The sequence below is a fragment of the Hylobates moloch genome, unplaced genomic scaffold (genome assembly GCF_009828535.3).
Source record: "Hylobates moloch isolate HMO894 unplaced genomic scaffold, HMol_V3 SCAFFOLD_5, whole genome shotgun sequence".
NCBI lineage: Eukaryota > Metazoa > Chordata > Mammalia > Primates > Hylobatidae > Hylobates > Hylobates moloch.
Genome location: NW_026652280.1, coordinates 150,205,629 through 150,225,500, shown reverse-complemented (window position 1 = coordinate 150,225,500; position 19,872 = coordinate 150,205,629). Strand labels below are relative to the sequence as shown.

At 37.0% G+C, this 19,872-nt stretch overlaps 1 protein-coding gene across 1 annotated transcript in view; it reads left to right on the top strand.

The window, feature by feature from the left end:
• Window positions 1–19,872, top strand: part of MSH4 (mutS homolog 4) — a 130,323-nt gene that overhangs the window by 106,217 nt on the left and 4,234 nt on the right. Inside the window, exons 18-19 of the mRNA XM_032155555.2 lie at window positions 9,011–9,185; window positions 10,696–10,784. Coding sequence (XP_032011446.1) covers window positions 9,011–9,185; window positions 10,696–10,784 — 264 coding nt within the window. The remainder of the gene's footprint in view (window positions 1–9,010; window positions 9,186–10,695; window positions 10,785–19,872) is intronic.

Here is a 19,872-nt window from a genome sequence, read left to right as displayed (position 1 = left end):
ATTTGCATATGTTGAACCAGCCTTGCATCCCAGGGATGAAGCCCACTTGATTATGGTGGATAAGCTTTTTTATGTGCTGCTGGATTTGGTTTGCCAGTATTTTATTGAGGATTTTTGCATCAATGTTCATCAAGGATATTGGTCTAAAATTCTCTTTTTTGATTGTGTCTCTGCCCGGCTTTGGTATCAGCATGATGCTGACCTCATAAAATGAGTTAGGTAGGGAGGATTCCCTCTTTTTCTATCGATTGGAATAGTTTCAGAAGGAATGGTACCAGTTCTTCCTTGTACCTCTGGTAAAATTCGGCTGTGAATCCATCTGGTCCTGGACTCTTTTTGGTTGGTAAGCTATTGATTAGTGCCACAATTTCAGAGCCTGTTATTGGTCTATTCAGAGATTCAACTTCTTCCTGGTTTAGTCTTGGGAGGGTGTATGTGTCGAGGAATTTATCCATTTCTTCTAGATTTTCTAGTTTATTTGCATAGAGGTGTTTCTAGTATTCTCTGATGGTAGTTTGTATTTATGTGGGATCGGTGATGATATCCCCTTTATCATTTTTTATTGCATCTATTTGATTCTTCTCTCTGTTCTTCTTTATTAGTCTTGCTAGCACTGTATCAATTTTGTTGATCTTTTCAAAAAACAGCTCCTGGATTCATTAATTTTTTGAAGGGTTTTTTGTGTCTCTATTTCCTTCAGTTCTGCTCTGATTTTAGTTATTTCTTGCCTTCTGCTAGCTTTTGAATGTATTTGCTCTTGCTTTTCTAGTTCTTTTAATTGTGATGTTAGGGTGTCAATTTTGGATCTTTCCTGCTTTCTCTTGTGGGCATTTAGTGCTATAAATTTCCCTGTACACACTGCTTTGAATGTGTCCCAGAGATTCTGGTATGTTGTGTCTTTGTTCTCATTGGTTTCAAAGAACATCTTTATTTCCGCTTTCATTTCGTTATGTACCCAGTAGTCATTCAGGAGCAGGTTGTTCAGTTTCTATGTAGTTGAACGTTTTTGAGTGAGTTTCTTAATCCTGAGTTCTAGTTTGATTGCACTGTGGTCTGAGAGACAGTTTGTTATAATTTCTGTTCTTTTACATTTGCTGAGGAGTGCTTTACTTCCAACTATGTGGTCAGTTTTGGAATAGGTGTGGTGTGATGCCAAAAAAAATGTATATTCTGTTGATTTGGGGTGGAGAGTTCTGTAGATGTCTATTAGGTCTGCTTGGTGCAGAGCTGAGTTCAATTCCTGGGTATCCTTGTTAACTTTCTGTCTCATTGATCTGTCTAATATTGACAGTGGGGTGTTAAAGTCTCCCATTATTATTGTGTGGGAATCTAAGTCTCTTTGTAGGTCACTCAAGACTTGCTTTATGAATTTGTTTGCTCCTGTATTGGGTGCATATATATTTAGGATAGTTAGCTCTTCTTGTTGAACTGATCCCTTTACCATTATGTAATGGCCTTCTTTGTCTCTTTTGATCTTTGTTGGTTTAAAGTCTGTTTTATCAGAGACTAGGATTGCAACCCCTGCCTTTTTTTGTTTTCCATTTGCTTGGTAGATCTTCCTCCATCCTTTTATTTTGAGCCTATGTGTGTCTCTGCATGTGAGATGAGTTTCCTGAATACAGCACACTGATGGGTCTTGACTCTTTATCCAATTTGCCAGTCTGTGTCTTTTAATTGGAGCATTTAGTCCATTTACATTTAAAGTTAATATTATGTGTGAATTTGATCCTGTCATTATGATGTTAGCTGGTTATTTTGCTCGTTAGTTGATGCAGTTTCTTCCTAGCCTAGATGGTCTTTACAATTTGGCATGATTTTGCAGTGGCTGGTACTGGTTGTTCCTTTCCATGTTTAGTGCTTCCTTCAGGAGCTCTCTTAGGGCAGGCCTGGTGGTGACAAAATCTCTCAGCATTTGCTTGTCTGTAAAGGATTTTATTTCTCCTTCACTTATGAAGCTTAATTTGGCTGGATATGAAATTCTGGGTTGAAAATTCTTTTCTTTAAGAATGTTGAATATTGGCCTCCACTCTCTTCTGGCTTGTAGAGTTTCTGCTGAGAGATCCACTGTTAGTCTGATGGGCTTCCGTTTGTGGGTAACTCGACCTTTCTCTCTGGCTGCTCTTAACATTTTTTCCTTCATTTCAACTTTGGTGAATCTGACAATTATGTGTCTTGCAGTTGCTCTTCTGGAGGAGTATCTTTGTGGCGCTCTCTGTATTTCCGGAATCTGAATGTTGTCCTGCCTTGCTAGATTGGGGAAGTTCTCCTGGATAATATCCTGCAGAGTGTTTTCCAACTTGGTTCCATTCTCCCCATCACTTTCAGGTACACCAATGAGACGTAGATTTGGTCTTTTCACATAGTCCCAAATTTCTTGGAGGCTTTGTTCATTTCTTTTTATTCTTTTTTCTCTAAACTTCCCTTCTCGCTTCATTTCATTCACTTCATCTTCCATCACTGATACCCTTTCTTCCAGTTGATCACATTGGCTCCTGAGGCTTCTGCATTCTTCACATAGTTCTCGAGCCTTGGCTTTCAGCTCCATCAGCTCCTTTAAGCACTTCTCTGTATTGGTTATTCTAGTTATACATTTGTCTAATTCTTTTTCAAAGTTTTTAACTTCTTTGCCTTTGGCTTGAATTTCCTCCTGTAGCTCAGAGTGGTTTGATCGTCTGAAGCCTTCTTCTCTCAACTCGTCAAAGTCATCCTCCGTCCAGCTTTGTTCTGTTGCTGATGAGGAACTGCGTTCCTTTGGAGGAGGAGAGGTGCTCTGCTTTTTAGAGTTTCCAGTTTTTCTGCTCTGTTTTTCCCCCATCTTTGTGGTTTTATCTACTTTTGGTCTTTGATGATGGTGACGTACAGATGGGTTTTTGGTGTGGATGTCCTTTCTGTTTGTTAGTTTTCCTTCTAACAGTCAGGACCCTCAGCTGCAGGTCTGTTGGAGTTTGCTAGAGGTCCACCCCAAACCCTGTTTGCCTGGGTATCAACAGCAGTGGCTGCAGAACAGAGGTGGCTGTAGAACAGCAGTGACTGTAGAATAGTGGATTTTCGTGAACCTCGAATGCTGCTGCCTGATCGGTCCTCTGGAAGTTTTGTCTCAGAGGAGTACCCGGCCGTGTGAGGTTTAAGTCTGCCCCTACTGGGGGGTGCCTCCCAGTTAGACTGCTCGGGGGTCAGGGGCTCACTTGAGGAGGCAGTCTGCCTGTTCTCAGATCTCCAGCTGCGTGCTGGGAGAACCACTACTCTCTTCAAAGCTGTCAGACAGGGACATTTAAGTCTACAGAGGTTACTGCTGTCTTTTTGTTTGTCTGTGCCCTGCCCCCAGAGGTGGAGCCTACAGAGGCAAGCAGGCCTCCTTGAGCTGTGGTGGGCTCCACCCAGTTCAAGCTTTGGGGCTGCTTTGTTTACCTAATCAAGCCTGGGCAATGGCAGGTGCCCCTCCCCCAGCCTCACTGCCACCTTGTGGTTTAATCTCAGACTGCTGTGCTAGCAATCAGTGAGACTCCGTGGGCTTAGGACCCTCCAAGCCAGATGCGGGATATAATCTCCTGGTGTGCCGTTTTTTAAGCCTGTCAGAAAAGCGCAGTATTAGGGTGGGAGTGACCCAATTTTCCAGGTGCCGTCTGTCACCCCTTTCTTTGACTGGGAAAGGGAACTCCCTGACCCCTTGTGCTTCCTGAGTGAGGCAATGCTTTGCCCTGCTTTGGCTCGCGCATGGTGCGCTGCACCCACTGCCCTGCGCCCACTGTCTGGCACTCCCTAGTGAGATGAACCCGGTACCTCAGATGGAAATGCAGAAATCACCTGTCTCTTCTGCATTGCTCATGCTGGGGGCTGTAGACCAGAGCTGTTCCTATTCGGCCATCTTCCTAAAAAATTTAAAATAACAAAAAAAAGCACCAAATTGCCAGCTCATTGCTGCATAAATGACTTGAAAGCACCTAAATGTGCCCTGAAGGAAATCCTTATCTCCTATAGTCACCGGGTTGAGATTGCTGAAAATCAAACCCAGAATCTCATCCTATGCTAGAATTATAAGACAAGTTGAACTCCCAGGTTTATAGGGTATCTACTGTTGAAGTGAGGGCATTAGTTGGGAAGGAATGGGAGACTACCAGTTGGAATAGGAATGTGTAGGGAGACACTGATGAACCTGGGGACATTTAGGCCCTAAATTCTGATAAGTTGTCTTTGCCGGTAGAAGAGACCACTTCACCCCATCTGAGGGGATTAACCTAGCATTACCTGAGGAAACTGTAATGGCATCCCAGGCAATGCTGAGTCTCCTCAAGACCCACTTCTACCACGTTTCTTTGCTTCTAGACCTATAACTAGATCTCTAAAGGTGAGGTACAAAATGTAACTATAAGGAGGTACTTTACATTCTGAAAGAACTACTTGAATTTTCTACTTTATACTGACAGAAATCCAGGGAACATGCATGGGAGTGTATTCTAAGGGTGTGGGATAAGGCTGGAAGGAACATAAAGTTGGATTAGGCCGAAGTTATTGATATGGGCTTACTAAGCCAGGTGTGCATTTAATGTTGCAACTCAAAGAGTTGGAAAGGGATCTAACAGTTTGATTGATTGGCTGAAAAACAGACCAAAAGGTGGCCCACCATGAATGAGTTGCCTTGGTTTAATGCAGAGGAAGGGATTCAAAGCTTAGGGAGGTTGGAATGTTAGAGTGGGTTTGTCATTTCAGATCACTTACCCATCCTGGAAGAGTCCAGATAACATACCTTTTACCATGACTATGAGAAATAAATTTGTGAGAGGAGCCCTGGCAGCCTTGAAGAGCTCTGTTATCACTCTGCTATGTAGGACAGACCTTACGGCCCACCATAAGGCCTTTGCTGCAGGCACCGAATTGGAAAACCCAAATGCAGTAGGAATAATTGGATCCCAGGGTGGCAGGGGCCAAGTTGTGGCACTCAGCCACCAAAGACAAGGTGGATAAGTTACTGTAATGGGAAGCAGAGTTAAAGCAGCAATCAGAATAATCTGACTTACACAGACCTATGGCTTTGGATAGGAGGGCTACTAAATTCTGACTTGATCTGAATAAGCATAAAAGTTCTAGGTTGAGGTTTTATGCATGAGATCAGCAACAGGAGCCTGCAGTCACCAAGACTGACCTGGCTATAGCCATTACTGTATGCCCAGTCTGTCGGCAGCAGAGACCAACATTGAGTCCCCATTATGGTACCGTTCCCTGGTAGCAGATTGATTACATTGTACCACCTCCATTATATTCATATTGGAACAGCCACTTATTCTGGACATCAGTTTGCCTTCTGTATGTGTAACATTTCTGCCAAAACTAACATCCATGTACTTAAAGAATATCTTATGTGCCATTATGGTATTCCACACAGCATTTCTTCTGATCAAAGAACTCACTTCATAGCAAATGCAATGCTGCAAAGGGCCTGTGCTCATGGAATTCACTGTTTTGACTGTGTTCACCAACCATCCTGAAGTGGTTGGCTTGATAGACTGGTGGACTAGTCTTTTAAGGACTCAATTACAACACCAGCTAAGTGGCAATACCTTTCAGGACTAGGGAAAGGTTTTCCAGAAGGCCATATATGCTTTGAATCAGCTTCCAATATATGATGCTGTTTCTCCCATTGCCAAGATTCATGGGTCCAGGAATCAAGAAGTGGAAATGGAAGTGGCATCACTCACCATTACCCCTAGTAACTCAAGGGCAAAATATCTGCTTCCAGTTTCTATAACCTTGTTCTGCTGACATAGAGGTCTTAATTCCAAAAGGAGTATGCTTCCACCAAGAGACATAGCGATAACTTTTTGACTTGGAAGTTGAGACTCCTGCCCAGCCACTTTGGCTGTCTTACGCCTCTGAATCAACAGGCAAAGAAGGGAGTTATTGTGCTGGCTGACGTGATTGATCCTGATTAGGAAAGGGAAATTGGACTACTACTCCACAATGCAATAAAGAAAGAATATGTCTGGAATACAGAAGATTCTTTAGGGTATCTCAGTTCTGTCATACTCTGTGTTAAAGGTCTGTGGAAAACTACAACCCAATCCAGGCAGGACTATGAATGGCCAAGACCTTTCAGGAATGAAGATTTGGTTCACCCCACTAGTTAAAGAGCTCTGACTAGCTAGGGCTTGCTGAAGGCAAAGGAAATACAGAATAGGTAGTTAAAGAAAAAGGTAGTTGTAATTACCAACTACAACTCTCTTACCAGTTACAGAAATAAGGACTGTCTGTAATTGTCATGATTATTTCCACCTCATTTTGTATGATTTTTTGGTGTGTATATATACATATATTAAACAAATATTTTATTTCTTCTTATTCTCTTACAATGTAACATAAGATGTGTTGACTTCACATCATATTATTTAAGTATTGCCAGTTTCACATTATAGTATTTAAGTTATGAGATATCAAGAAGAATGAACATCACTCAATGACATTACCTCCTTTTCTGGAAAAGGGGTTAGTGCTTTCTCAGTTGTGCTGAAGACAGTTGTATCATATTAGAGGGAAGTATGACCTAATTATTGTCTTCATTTGTAGATTAAGTGTGGTATAAGGAGATGCCTATGGATGCCAAGTTTACAAGGGGTGGATTTGTGTTGGATAGTTTTATGTGTCAACTTGGCAAGGTCATAGGGTGCCCAGACATTTGGTCAAACATTCTGGGTTTATCTGTAAGGTTGTTTCTGGATGAGATTGGTAGACTGAATGAAGCATATTGCCTTCCCTAGGGTGGATGGGTCCCATCCAATAAATCGAAAGCCTGAATAGAAGAAAAAGGCTGATCCTTCTAAGAATAAGAGAGAACTTACTGCCTTCAATCTGAAATACTGGTTCTTTCCTGCCGTCAGACTCAAACTGAAACATTGGCTCTTTCTGAGTCTACAGCTTGCAGGCATTTGGACTGGAGTTATACCATCAACTCTCTTGGGTCTCCAGCTTGCTGACTGTAGATTTTCGATCGTGCCAGCTTCCATAATTGCATGAGCCAATTCCGTATAATAAATCTCTTTACACACATACAACACACACACACACACACACACACAGATACACACACACACACACACATATATCCTATTGGTCTCTTTCTCTGGAGAACCCCATCTAATACAGTATCTGTTTTCTTTTTTTTTTTCTTTTTTTTGAGATGGAATTTTACTCTTGTTGCCCAGGCTGGAGTGCAGTAGCATGATCTCAGCTCACTGCAGCTTCCACCTCACAGGTTCAAGCATACAGTATCTGTTCCCAAAGTATTCTACAATAGTTTAAAATAGTGTTTTTAGTATTACTTTACAATATTATTTTCCAGTATAAATAATTTAATAAAAATGTAATATTGCTACTTATTTTAAATTTAATTATTATTTTCTAACACAGTATCCTTAGTGCCTAGCACAATCCTTGTAATAGATAGGGTCTGAATAATTATTTGCTAAATTGAATTAACCTGAAATAGTTTACAAAGTTACTCTAATAGATTGGTTTGGCATATAACTTTTAAGGACATTATTGTTATTGAATATAGTCTCTACCTTTTGAATAGCTTACTGTGTTCTAAATATTTTCCTGTAGCTTTATAAATTTGGTTTTGTTTTATACTCCTTTTGATTTGTTGAGTAGGTATTTAAGAATTTTCATTTTTCTGTCTTACACAAAATTATTCCTTCCCTTGCTTTTCACCTTCCGTAGTTGATAGCCATTTTGCCAATCAATTATTTTTACTGTCTTAATATTTAAACTTCCACTGACCACCTGCCTAATTTGTCACTGATAATGTCTTAAAACATAACTGGTTATTCAGATCTCTATCTGCCTTAGTAAATTCTGGGCTGGAAATCTTGTGCTGGCTGTAAGTCACTTGAACCACTTTCATCAAAATCACCTAAAGTACTTACAGAAAGTGCCATTTCCTGGGGCCCGACATTAGAACTAAATAGTTAACAATTTTTCAGGGGGTATATACCAAGAATTTGCATCTTTAACAGGCTCTCTAAGGGATTACTAATGTTTGAGAGCCATTATCTTAATCAGTGTTCTCAATCTTTCTTTTTCCTCTACCAGTACCTAACCCAAACACAATGAAATCTAAAAACTAAAAACTTTTGGAATTTGACATACCTAAGACAATCTCTTGATTCCACTGCCAAAACCTACTTACAACTAGGGAGGCTACTTTTATAGTTAAGTTTTCTAAAAATTGAGGAAAATATTATTCTTTTTGCATGTGAGTTACCTTCCTTTTTGTTTTTTTTGTTTTTTTTTTTTTTTTTTTTTTTTTTTTTTTTTTTTTTTTTTTTTTTTTTTTTTTTTTTTTTTTTTTTTTTTTTTTTTTTTTTTTTTTTTTTTTGGAGACAGAGTCTCGCTCTGTCACCCAGGCTGGAGTGCAGTGGCGCAATCTCGGCTCACTGCAAGCTCTGCCACCCGGGTTCACGCCATTCTCCTGCCTCAGCCTCTCCGAGTAGCTGGGACTACAGGCGCCCGCCACCACGCCCGGCTAATTTTTTGTATTTTTAGTAGAGACGGGGTTTCACCGTGTTAGCCAGGATGGTCTCGATCTCCTGACCTCGTGATCCGCCTGCCTCGGCCTCCCAAAGTGCTGGGATTACAGGCGTGAGCCACCGCGCCCGGCGAGTTACCTTCCTAATAAATGATTACCTCAATTCATAGCTTTGTTTCTGGTAAACTTCATCTTTTCAATATCTTCAGATATATTTTTTAGGATTTTATTTTCAGTTTTGTTCTCTTTCCCATAATGTGGCATACATGTCTGTGTACAAACATAAAAAACATATCTTCTTCATTTAACATAAAATCTCAAAACATTTAAAAATGGATTGATAATGTTAGCCTCCAAATTATTAGTTTTATTCCTACATCTCTGCCAAGCTACTTAGAAAATTAAACTAAAATTTTATGTTCACATAGTTAAAATAGAATTTTCTAGTTAATTTTTAAAGTACTAATATTCATTATCTGTTATATATTCCAGGCATTTACACTGTTTGCTACACATTTCCTGGAACTATGCCATATTGATGCCCTGTATCCTAATGTAGAAAACATGCATTTTGAAGTTCAACATGTAAAGAATACCTCAAGAAATAAAGAAGCAATTTTGTATACCTACAAACTTTCTAAGGGACTCACAGAAGAGAAAAATTATGGTACTGCATATAGAAATTATACCTATACATTCAAATACTATACTCCTAAGACAAACTTTCATCTCTTCTGTACTTGGCTGTCAATCTAAGGAAATTTTCTCATTCTTTTGAGTGCTTATATTCTCTTAGATTGTATTTTCTGTGTCAAACTCATTATATCTATATCTAGATATATATAAATCTTTTTAAATTTTTATAGGCCAGTAACTATGTAAAAATACAGTGACAACTGAAAACCCTAGAAGTATTAGTTTCCTTAGAAAATGTAATTTATCTTATATTGGCAAGTTATATAATGAATTGAAAATTATATATTTTCTACACAATCTTTCAGTAGCAGGGTCCTTTCTCTGTTTTCTTCAGGTTCTGGGTCATGAAAATTAAATCTTAAATCTTAAAAGAGAATGTATTACTAAACCATATTTTTTTTTTCTTTTTTTTGAGACAGAGTCTCACTCTGTCGCCCAGGCTGGAATGCAGTGGCACTATCTCTGCTCACTGCAACCTCCACCTCCCAAGCCCAAGTGATTCTTCTGCCTCAGCCTCCTGAGTAGCTGAGACTACAGGCGTGTACCACCATGCCCAGCTAGATATTCTTAAACTTGATTAGATACTTTCTATTTAAATCATTAAGTCTCACAGATTCAGAGAATTTTCAATTGGTCTGTACATATAAGTTTCAAAAATTATTTTAGCTATGGATATGACCCTTTGAGGGAAAAAAACCATCTTTGTTTTGCTATTTGAAATGGGAAATCACCTGGATTACTTATTTATATCAGATGTTTAAAATTTATAAGCCTCAATTTCATGATCTATGACATGGGAATAATTTTTCATGTATGTAGAGTTGCAAAGATTCAATGAATTATCAAATGTGAGCTGTGTGGCACAGTGCTTAGCAATTACTAACGTCTCAATAAATTTTGATGTTGGTTCTATTTCTAAAGCAATAAATACAGTAAGCTATTGGTGTACAGTATAAAGCCTGTATGGCATTTATACAGTAAAATTAAGCTCTAAAAACATGAGAATTATAATTGATACTTTGAATTTGCATATAGATTACTCACCAACTGTTATATCTTCTGAGAAATTCCTGTCTCATTGATTTAGGTGGGTGAATGTTTAGCTGTAGTGTTATCTCTGTGACTAGCTATTATCCTCCCCTGCAAAACTCATACGCATTTTGACCTTCTGTTAACCAACTATATTTGCAAATGGAATTTCAATATTATTATTTTCTAACTACCTCTTTTGTTCCTGATATCTGAGAGGTAACTGATATTCTAATTTGCCCTATATGTCTTGGATAAGTAATTAAATCTAATAATTGGCAAGTTGTCATCCAGAATTTTAGAAAGCTTAATTCTGAGAATTATTGAGTAGTTCAGAAATGCCTCTAGAAGGGAAGTTTAAATCTGTGACTAAAAGATTAATACTAGTTAAAACAAGCATAAAAATGCCAGCAGTAACTATATTGAAGCCAATTTAAAACAAATAATTCTAGGATTAAAAGCTGCAGAGGTGTCATCACTTCCACCATCAATTGTCTTGGATGCCAGGGAAATCACAACTCAAATTACAAGACAAATTTTGGTAAGAAACTTTGTTCTTATTTGTTCTTCAAATTTAAAAAAATACTTTTAGTGTAGATTTTTATTATGACCTTTGATCTAAATATATAATAATATAATAATTAAAATATTTAAAATTAAAACCTAATTTCTAAACAAAGAAAATTAATTTTACTTGTTAAAACTCTTTTGGTTTGGTCTATTATAATCCTCGCAGCAAATCACCTAACAAGCTAGGAGATAAAAGTTAAACAGTTTAGTTTCTAAAATAATTATTGCTATACTAACTTTATGATGAGAAAATAAATCCATTTTAAGTGGACATTAAAAATGAAAATCACTATGCACAATATTTGTATAATTATATATTTTTTATAGTTTTCAAAGCTTCTCTACTCATCATATGTAAGCCTCATAACACTTCATGAAGTAATTAGGTCTTTATAGTAAAAGATTAAAAAAGGATTACTTCTACTCTTAATTTTACAGGTTCACAGAGGTTAAGTGATTTGTTAGGAAGCAGTAGGTTCAACACTAAACACATCTGTTGACTCAAAATTTGGAAAATTTTAGTTGGTTGCTTTATATAAGTGTTTTTTGTTTTTTGAGTTTTGTTTGTTTGTTTCTTTGAGGTGGAGTTTTGCTCTTGTCACCCAGGCTGGAGTGCAATGGTATGATCTTGGCTCACTACAACCTCTGCCTCCTGGGTTTAAGTGATTCTCCTGTCTCAGTCTCCTGAGTAGCTGGGATTACAAGCGCCCACCACCACACCCAGCTAATTTTTTTGTGTGTTTTTCATAGAGGTGGGGGTTTTGCCATGTTGGCCAGGTTGGTCTTGAACTCCTGACCTCAGGTGATCCACCAACCTCGGGCCCCAAAGTGCTGGGATTACAGGTGTGAGCAACCGCGCCTAGCTGCTTTATAGTGTTTTAAAAATGCAGTGTGTTCAGTAAACTGACCTAGGTGCAGTGTGATATTTTCTTCAATAACAATTTTCTATGTCCGTCACTCTTTCTTAACCTGTCTTCCATTTTTAATTCCTCTCTCCTTTAAGTTCCTCTACTCTCTCTGTGACTTCACTTGCCTAGTTATCTATGTGAATCTCCTCATCAGAAATTTTAACTGTTCTGTACTCTGGAGAAGCTCTTATTACCTAACTCTTTAGAGCTCATCTTACCACATTTCAATTATGGATCACCTCTCCACTAGCCTTCTAGTAGGCTTTGGTTCTCCTAATGAAGTTTGAAAAATATTCAAAACAAGCTATTTTTGTCCACTGCAAATTCATATATTCTGATTTTAGTTGAATATTTTACTGGATAATTGTGATTTTTTTCTTTTTTTAATTGATAATAGTTGTACATATTTTGGGGGTACGTGTGATATTTTGATACTTGCATGCAATGTGTAATGATCAAATCAGAGTAGTTGGGATAGCCATCACCCCAAACATTCATCTTTACTTCATGTTGAAAACATTGCAATTCTTATCTTCTGGCTATTTTGAACTATATTACACATATTAACTATAGTCACCCTACTGAACTATCGTACACTAGACTATTTCTTCAATCTAACTGTATTTTTGTACACATTAACCAACCTCTATTCATCTCCTTCCTCCTCCAAACCCTTCCTAACCTCTAGTAACCATCAATGAGCTCTTCACCTCCATGAGATCAACTGTTTTAGCTCAGGCATATGAGTGAGAATATGTGGTATTTGTCTTTCTGTGCCTGGTTTATTTCATTTAGCATAGTGATTCTTTATCCACGTTGCTACAAATGCAAGGATTTCATTTCTTTCTTTTTGTGCTGAATAATATTCCATTGTGTATATTTACCACATTTTCTTTATCCATTCATCTGTTGATGGACATTTAGGTTGATCCATATCTTGGCTATTATGAATAGTGCTGCAATAAATGTGGGAATATAGACATCTCTTTGATATACTTATTTTCTTTCTTTTGGATAGATGCCCAGCAGTAGGACTGCTGGATCATATGATAGTGCTATTTTTAGTCTTTTGAGAACCCTCCATACTATTTTTCATAGTGGCAATACTAATTTACATTCCCATCAACAGTGTATGCACATTCCCCTTTCTCTATCCTCACCAGCATTTGTTAATTGTCTGCCTTTTGGATAAAAGCTATTTTAACTAGGTGAGATGATATCTCATTGTGGTTTTGATATGTATTTCCTTAATGACTGGTGATGTTGAACATTTTTTCATATACCTGTTGGCTATATGTTTGTTTGTTTTGCTTTTTAATCTTTTATTTCACTTATGTTATTCCCTCTGCTAAGAATTTAATTCCTCTTCCTCTATCTACCTCATCCATATAATTTTTATTTAACATTTTTACCTAGCTCAGATGTGAACTGCCCCAAGAAACTTCCCTGAATTTTTTTCCAGTGGAGCAATGAACTCATTTCTTGTTCTTAAGGGCACCTTTTAACAACAACTATGATGTAGTTGCAATAATATACCCACATTGCCTATTTTTTGTTTATTTTTATTTTACTTTATTTTAGATTGAGGGGGTACATGTGCTTGCTTGTTACATAGGTATATTGCATACTGCTGGGAGTTGGGCTCCTAGTGTACCCAATAGCCAGATAGTGAACATTGTACCCAACAGGTAATTTTTAACCCTTGCCATCTCCTACCTTTCCCCCTTTTGTCCCCAGTGACAGTTATTTCCATCTTTATGTCCATGTGTACCCATTGTTTAGCTCTCACTTATAAGTGAGAACATGCAGTATTTGATTTTCTGTTTCTGAGTTAGTTCATTTAGGATAATGGCCTCCAACTCCATCTATGTTGTGTAAAGGACATGATTTCATTTTTGTTTATGGCTATATAGTATTCCATAGTTTTCTTTATGCAGTCAACTATTGATGGGTGTTTAGGTTGGTTCTATGACTTTGCTATTGTGAATAGTGCTGTGATGAACTAGGTACAGGTGTTATATATGTATGTTCTATATATATATATAGTTCTTTTAGTTCTTTATCTACATAAGGTTGAACTAATTTACATTCCCACCACCTGTTGGCTATTTGTATGTCTTCTTTTGAGAAACATCTATTCAGATGTTTTGCCAATTTTTTAATTGGGTTTATTTGGTGGAATTTTTTTGCTATTGAGTTCCTTAGTTGTTTTGGTTATTATTTGTTTGTTATTATTTTGCTTAATTTGGTTGTCAGAAGGAGAGCTTGAAAATATTTCCTCCCCTTCTGTAGGCTGTCTCTTCACTTTGTTAAATTTTTTTTTTGCTGTGCAGAAGCTTTTTAACATAATGTAATTTTATAAGTCTATTTTTGCTTTTATTGCCTGCACATTTGAGGTTTTACCAAAAAAGTCTTTGCCCACATTAATATCCTAAAGCATTTCCCAATGTTTTCTTCAAGTCGTTTCATAGTTTCAGGTGTTACATTTAAGTCTTTAATTCATTTTGATTAGATTTTTATATATGGTAAGAAATAAGAGTCTGGCTTCATTCTTCTGTATATAGTTATCTGTTTTTCCCAGCACTATTTATTGAAGAGACTATCTTCTTGGTGTCTTGTTGAAAATGAGTTGGCTGTAAATGCTTGGACTTATTTCTGGGTTCTCTATTCTGTTCAATTTTTTGATGTGTCTGTGTTTATGCCAGGACTCTGCTGTTTTGGTTACTATGGCTTTGTAGTATATTTTAAAGTCAGATAGCGTGATGTTTCCAGGTCTGTTCTTTTTGTTCAGGGTTGTTTTGACTCTTTGAAGTATTTTGTGTTCCATATAAATTTTAGGATTTTTTTCCACTTCTGTGAAGAATGTCTGTGTTATTTTGATAGGGATTGTATTGAATCTATAGATTACTTTGAATAGTGTTGACATTTTAGCAGTATTTATTCTTCCAATCCTGAACACATTTATAGCAATATTTATTCTTCCAATCCATAAATGGGATTTCTTCTTGTATTTTTTTCAGTTTGTTCACTATTGACATATACAAATGTCACTGATTTTTATATTTTCCGTGGAGTCGTTAGGGTTTTCTAAGTATAATATGTCATCTGCAAAAAGGATATTTTGACTTCTTCCTTTCCAGTTTGGATGCCCTTTGTTTCTTTCTCTTGCTTAATTGCTTTGGCTAGGACATCCAGTACTATGTTGAATAAAATTGGTGAAAGTGGGTGTCCTTGTTTTGTTCCAGAAGTTAGAAGAAAGACTTGCAATTTTTACTCCCATAGTATTATTTAGTTGTGGGTTTGTAATGTATGTCCCTTATTGTTTTGAGGTGTGTTCCTTCTACACCCAGTTTGTTGAGAGTTTTTGTCATAAAGGAATGTTGAATTTTGTCAAATGCTTTTTTGGCATCTATTGAAATGATCACATGGTTTTTGTCCTTGATTCTGTTAATATGACATATCATATTTATTGATTTGCATATGTTATATCATTCTGGCATCCCTGGGATGAATTCTGTGTAATCATGGTGAATGATCTTTTCAGTGTGTTGTTGTATTTGGTTTGCTAGTATTTTGTTGAGTTCTTAATTTATGTTTAGAAGGAATATTGGCCTGTAGTTTTCTTTATTTGTTGTTTCATAGTCTGGTTTTGATATCAGGGTAATACTAGCCTCATAGAATGAGTTTGGAAGTATTCCCTCCTCTGTAATTAATTGAAATAATTTGAGTAGACTTGCTGTTCATTCTTCTTTAAAAATATCTGGTATAATTCAGCAGTGAAGTCATCAGGTACTGGCTTTTCTTCTCTTTTTCTTTTTCTTTCTTTTCTTTTCTTTTTTTTTTTTTTTTTTTGTGACAGGATCTTGCTCTGTTGCCTAGACTGGAGTGTGGTGGCGCAATCCCAGCCCACTGCTTACTTGACCTCCTGGCTCAAGCAATCCTCTTACCTCAGCCTCCCAAATAGCTGAGACCACAGGTACACACCACCACATCTGGCTAATTTTTATTTATTTATTGTTTTTGCAGAGATACAGTTCTCCCTATATTGTTGAGTTTTCTTTGATGGGAGATTTTTCATTATTACTTCAATCTCATTATTCATTATAGGTCTATTCTTGTTTTCTATTTCTTCATGCTTCAATCTTGGTAAGTTGTATGTCTCCAGGAATTTCTTTCTTTCTTTTAGGTTTTCCAGTTTGTTGGCATATAGTTGTTTACAATAGTCTCTAATGATCCTTTGTATTTCTGTGGTATCAACTGTTATGTCTCCTTTTTCATTTCTGATTTTATTTGGATCTTCTCTCTTTTTAGTTGGTCTAGCTAAAGATTTGTTTGTCTTTTGTATTTATTTTAGTTTCAACTTCATTTATTTCTGCTTTGATCTCTATTATTTCTTTTCTTCTACCAATTTTAGGTTTGGCTTGTTTTTGCTTTCCTAGCTTTGAGAAGTACCATGTTAGGTTTTTTTTTTTTTAACGTTTCTACTTTTTTGTTGTAGGTGTTTATTGCTATAAACGTTTCTCTTAGCAATATGTTGCTGTAGGTCATAGATTTTAGTATGTCGTGTATTTTTTTGAAGAATTTTTAAATTTTTCTTTTTAATATCTTTATTGACCCATTGATTGTTCAGGGGCATGTTGTTTATTTTCCATGTGTTTATATATATAGTTTCCAAAAGTTCATTCTGTTATTGATTTCTAGTTTTATTCCATTGTGGAATAAAATATACTTCATAGGATTTCGACATTCTTGAATTTATTGACACTTGTTTTGTGGCCTAATGTTTATCCTGGAGAATGTTTATCCTGGAGAATGTTTCATGTGATGATGAGAAGAATTTGTTTTCTGCAGCAGTTGGATGAAATGTTCTGCCAATGTCAGTGAGGTCCAAGCAGTCTAGAGTGTAGTTTAATTTCAGTGTTTAATTGTTGATTTTCTGTTTGGATGATCTGGCCATTACTGAGAATGGAATGTTGAAGACCCCTCTACTAGTATTGTATTGCAGTCTATATCTCTCTTTATATCTATGAATTTTTGCTTTATATATTTGGATGGTCCAGTGTTGGGTGAATATATATTTATAATTGTTATGTCCTCTTGCTGAATTGACCCCTTTATTATTATAGAATAACATTCTTTGTCTCTTTTTACAGTCTTTGACTTGAAGTCTGTCTTATCTGATATAAACATAGCTACTCCTGCTCTTTTTTGGTTTTTATTTATCTGGAATATCTTCTTCCATCCCTTTACTTTTAGTCTAGTATGACTTTGTAGGTGAAGTGAGTTTCTAGTTAACATGATATAGTTAGGTCTTATTTTATTATTTTTTTTTTTTGAGGCAGAGTTTTGCTCTGTCACCCAGGCTGGAGTACAGTGGCTTGATCTCAGTTCACTGCAACCTCCACCTCCCAGGTTCAAGCGATTCTTCTGCCTCAGCCCCCCAAGTAGCTGGGATTACAGGCACCCACCTGCACACCCAGCTAATTTTTGTATTTCTAGTAGAGATGGAGTTTCACCATGTTGTCCATGCTGGTCTTGAACTCCTGTTTTTTTAGGTCTTGTTTTTTTAATCCATTTAGGCACTCTTATGTCTTTTAATTGGAGAATTTAGGACATTTACATTCAATACTATTACTGATAAAGACTTACTGCTACCATTTTGTTACTTGTTATCTGGTTGTTTTGTAAATGCTCTCTTTCTTTCTTCCTTTTTGATTAAGTATTTTTTTCTGGTAGTATGTTTTAATTCATTGCTTTATATTTTTAATATATATTATAGGTTTTTAATTTATGATTATCATGAGGCTTATAAAATATTTTATGGCTATAACACATTTTAAACAGATAACTACTTAGTTTTGACCATAGAAAGAAGAAAAGTAACAAACAATGGAAAAACTGAAACACTCTGTACTTTAACTTCATTCCCCTGACATTTTGATTTTTTCTTGTCTCAATTTACACCTTCTTATATTGTCTATTTCTTTACAGGTTTCTGTAGTTACTATTTTTATAAATGTGTCTTTTTTTTTTTTTTTTTTTTTTGAGATTGAGTCTCACTCTGTCGCCCAGGCTGGAGTGCAGTGGCGCGATCTCGGCTCACTGCAAGCTCCGCCTCCCAGGTTCACACCATTCTTCTGCCTCAGCCTCCTGAGTAGCTGGGACTACAGGTGACCGACACCACGCCCAGCTAATAAATGTGTCTTATAGTCTTTATGTTAGAGATATGAGTAGATTACACATCACATTTATAGTATTAGAGTATTCTGAATTTATGTACTTACACTTAAACTTCAAGTTTGTTTGTTTGTCTTTTGCATGTTAGCATTCTTTCCTTTCAGATTTAAGAGCTCCCGTTAACATTTCTTATAATATGGGTCTAGTAATTATGCATTTCCTCAGCTTTTGTTTGTCTGGAAAAGACTTTTTCTCTCCTTCATGTTTGAAGGAAAGTTTTGCTAGGTATAGTATTCTCAGTTTGCAGTTTTTTTCCCTTCAGCACTTTGAATCTGTTATTCCACTCCCTCCTGATCTATATGGTTTTTGTTGAGAAGTCTGTTGCCAGATGAATTGGAGCTGCTTTATATGTTATTTGCTTCTTTTCTGTTGCTGCTTTTAGGATTCTCTTTATACTTGACCTTTGAGAGTTTGATTATTATATCATTTGGCTTGTCTTATTTGGGATGAATATATTTGGTGTTCTGTGACCTCTTGTACCTAGATATTAACATATTTCTCTAGGTTTAGTAGGTTTTCCATTATTATTTCTTTAAATAGACATTCTACTCTTTGCTCTTTCTCAATTCTCTCTTGAACACCAGTGAATCTTACATTTGTTCCTTCAAGGTGTGTATATATATATATATCTTTCAGCCTCTCTTTATTCCTTTCATTCTGTTTTTTTTCCCTCTGACTATATCTTGGCTTACTGCAACCTCCTCTTCTTGGATTCAAGTATTTCTCATGCCTCAGCTACCCAAGTAGCTGGAATTACAGGCATGTGCCACCATGCCTGGCTAATTTTTTTAGTGAGACGGGGTTTCACCATGTTGGCCAGGCTGGTCTCTAACTCCTAGGCTTAAGTGATCTGCCTGCCTCAGTCTCCCAAAGTGCTGGTATTATAGGCATGAGCCACATTGCCTGGCTAATCTCACTGATTCTTTCTTCTGCTTGATCTGTTTCTTTTTTGGAGAGCCTCTGTACTTTTTTTAAGTTCAACAAATGTATTTCTCAGTTCCAGGGTTTCAAATCCGTTTGCCATTTGATTTTTTAAAACTTTCATCGGTTTTTTTTTTTTTTTTTTTTTTTTTGTGAGACAGAGTCTGGCTCTGTCACCCAGGCTGGAGTGCAGTGTTGCGATCTCAGCTCACTGCAACCTCCGCCTCCTGGGTTCAAGCAATTCTGCTGCCTCAGCATCCTGTGTAGCTGGGATTACAGGCATGCACCACCATGCCTGGATAACTTTTGTATTTTTAGTAGAGATGGGGTTTCACCATGTTGGCCAGGCTGGTCTCAAACTCCTGACCTCAAATGATCTGCCCACCTTGGCCTTCCAAAGTATTGGGATTACAGGTGTGAGCCAATGTGCCCGGCAAAACTTTAATCTCTTTATTAAATTTCTCTGATAAATTTATCAGTTGCTTTTTCTGTGCTGTTTTGGAGTTCATGAATTTTCTTAAAACTGCTATTTTGAATTCTTGATCTGAGAGCTCACGTATCACCATCTCACCACGATGTTGATCACCAGCTCCTTGCTTTGTTCGTTTGGAGAAGTCGTAGTTTCCTGTTTGCTGTTGTTCCTTGTGGACATATATCTATGTTTTTGCAATGAAGGATCAGTTTATCTTCACTGTCTCGCTTGTTGGACTTTCTAGGTTGTATGTTTGCTTAGAAGTTCTTTGCAATTGTATGTGATTCCCCTTAATCCTAGATTGCTGCCTCATTTTCAGCACTAGATGGCACCTTAAGCCCAGAATTTCCTCAGCTCTGGCAAATGTTTGCAGTACTGCCCATCTCAGATGGTAGGGTTCTTAGAGGGGATACCTCAGCTGTGTGGAAAGGCTGGCTAGGGGTTTATACCCAGATGACCTGTGGCATCTGCTTCCTCTAGCATGGTGCTGTTGAACAGCCACACTGATTTGGTGTCTTCTT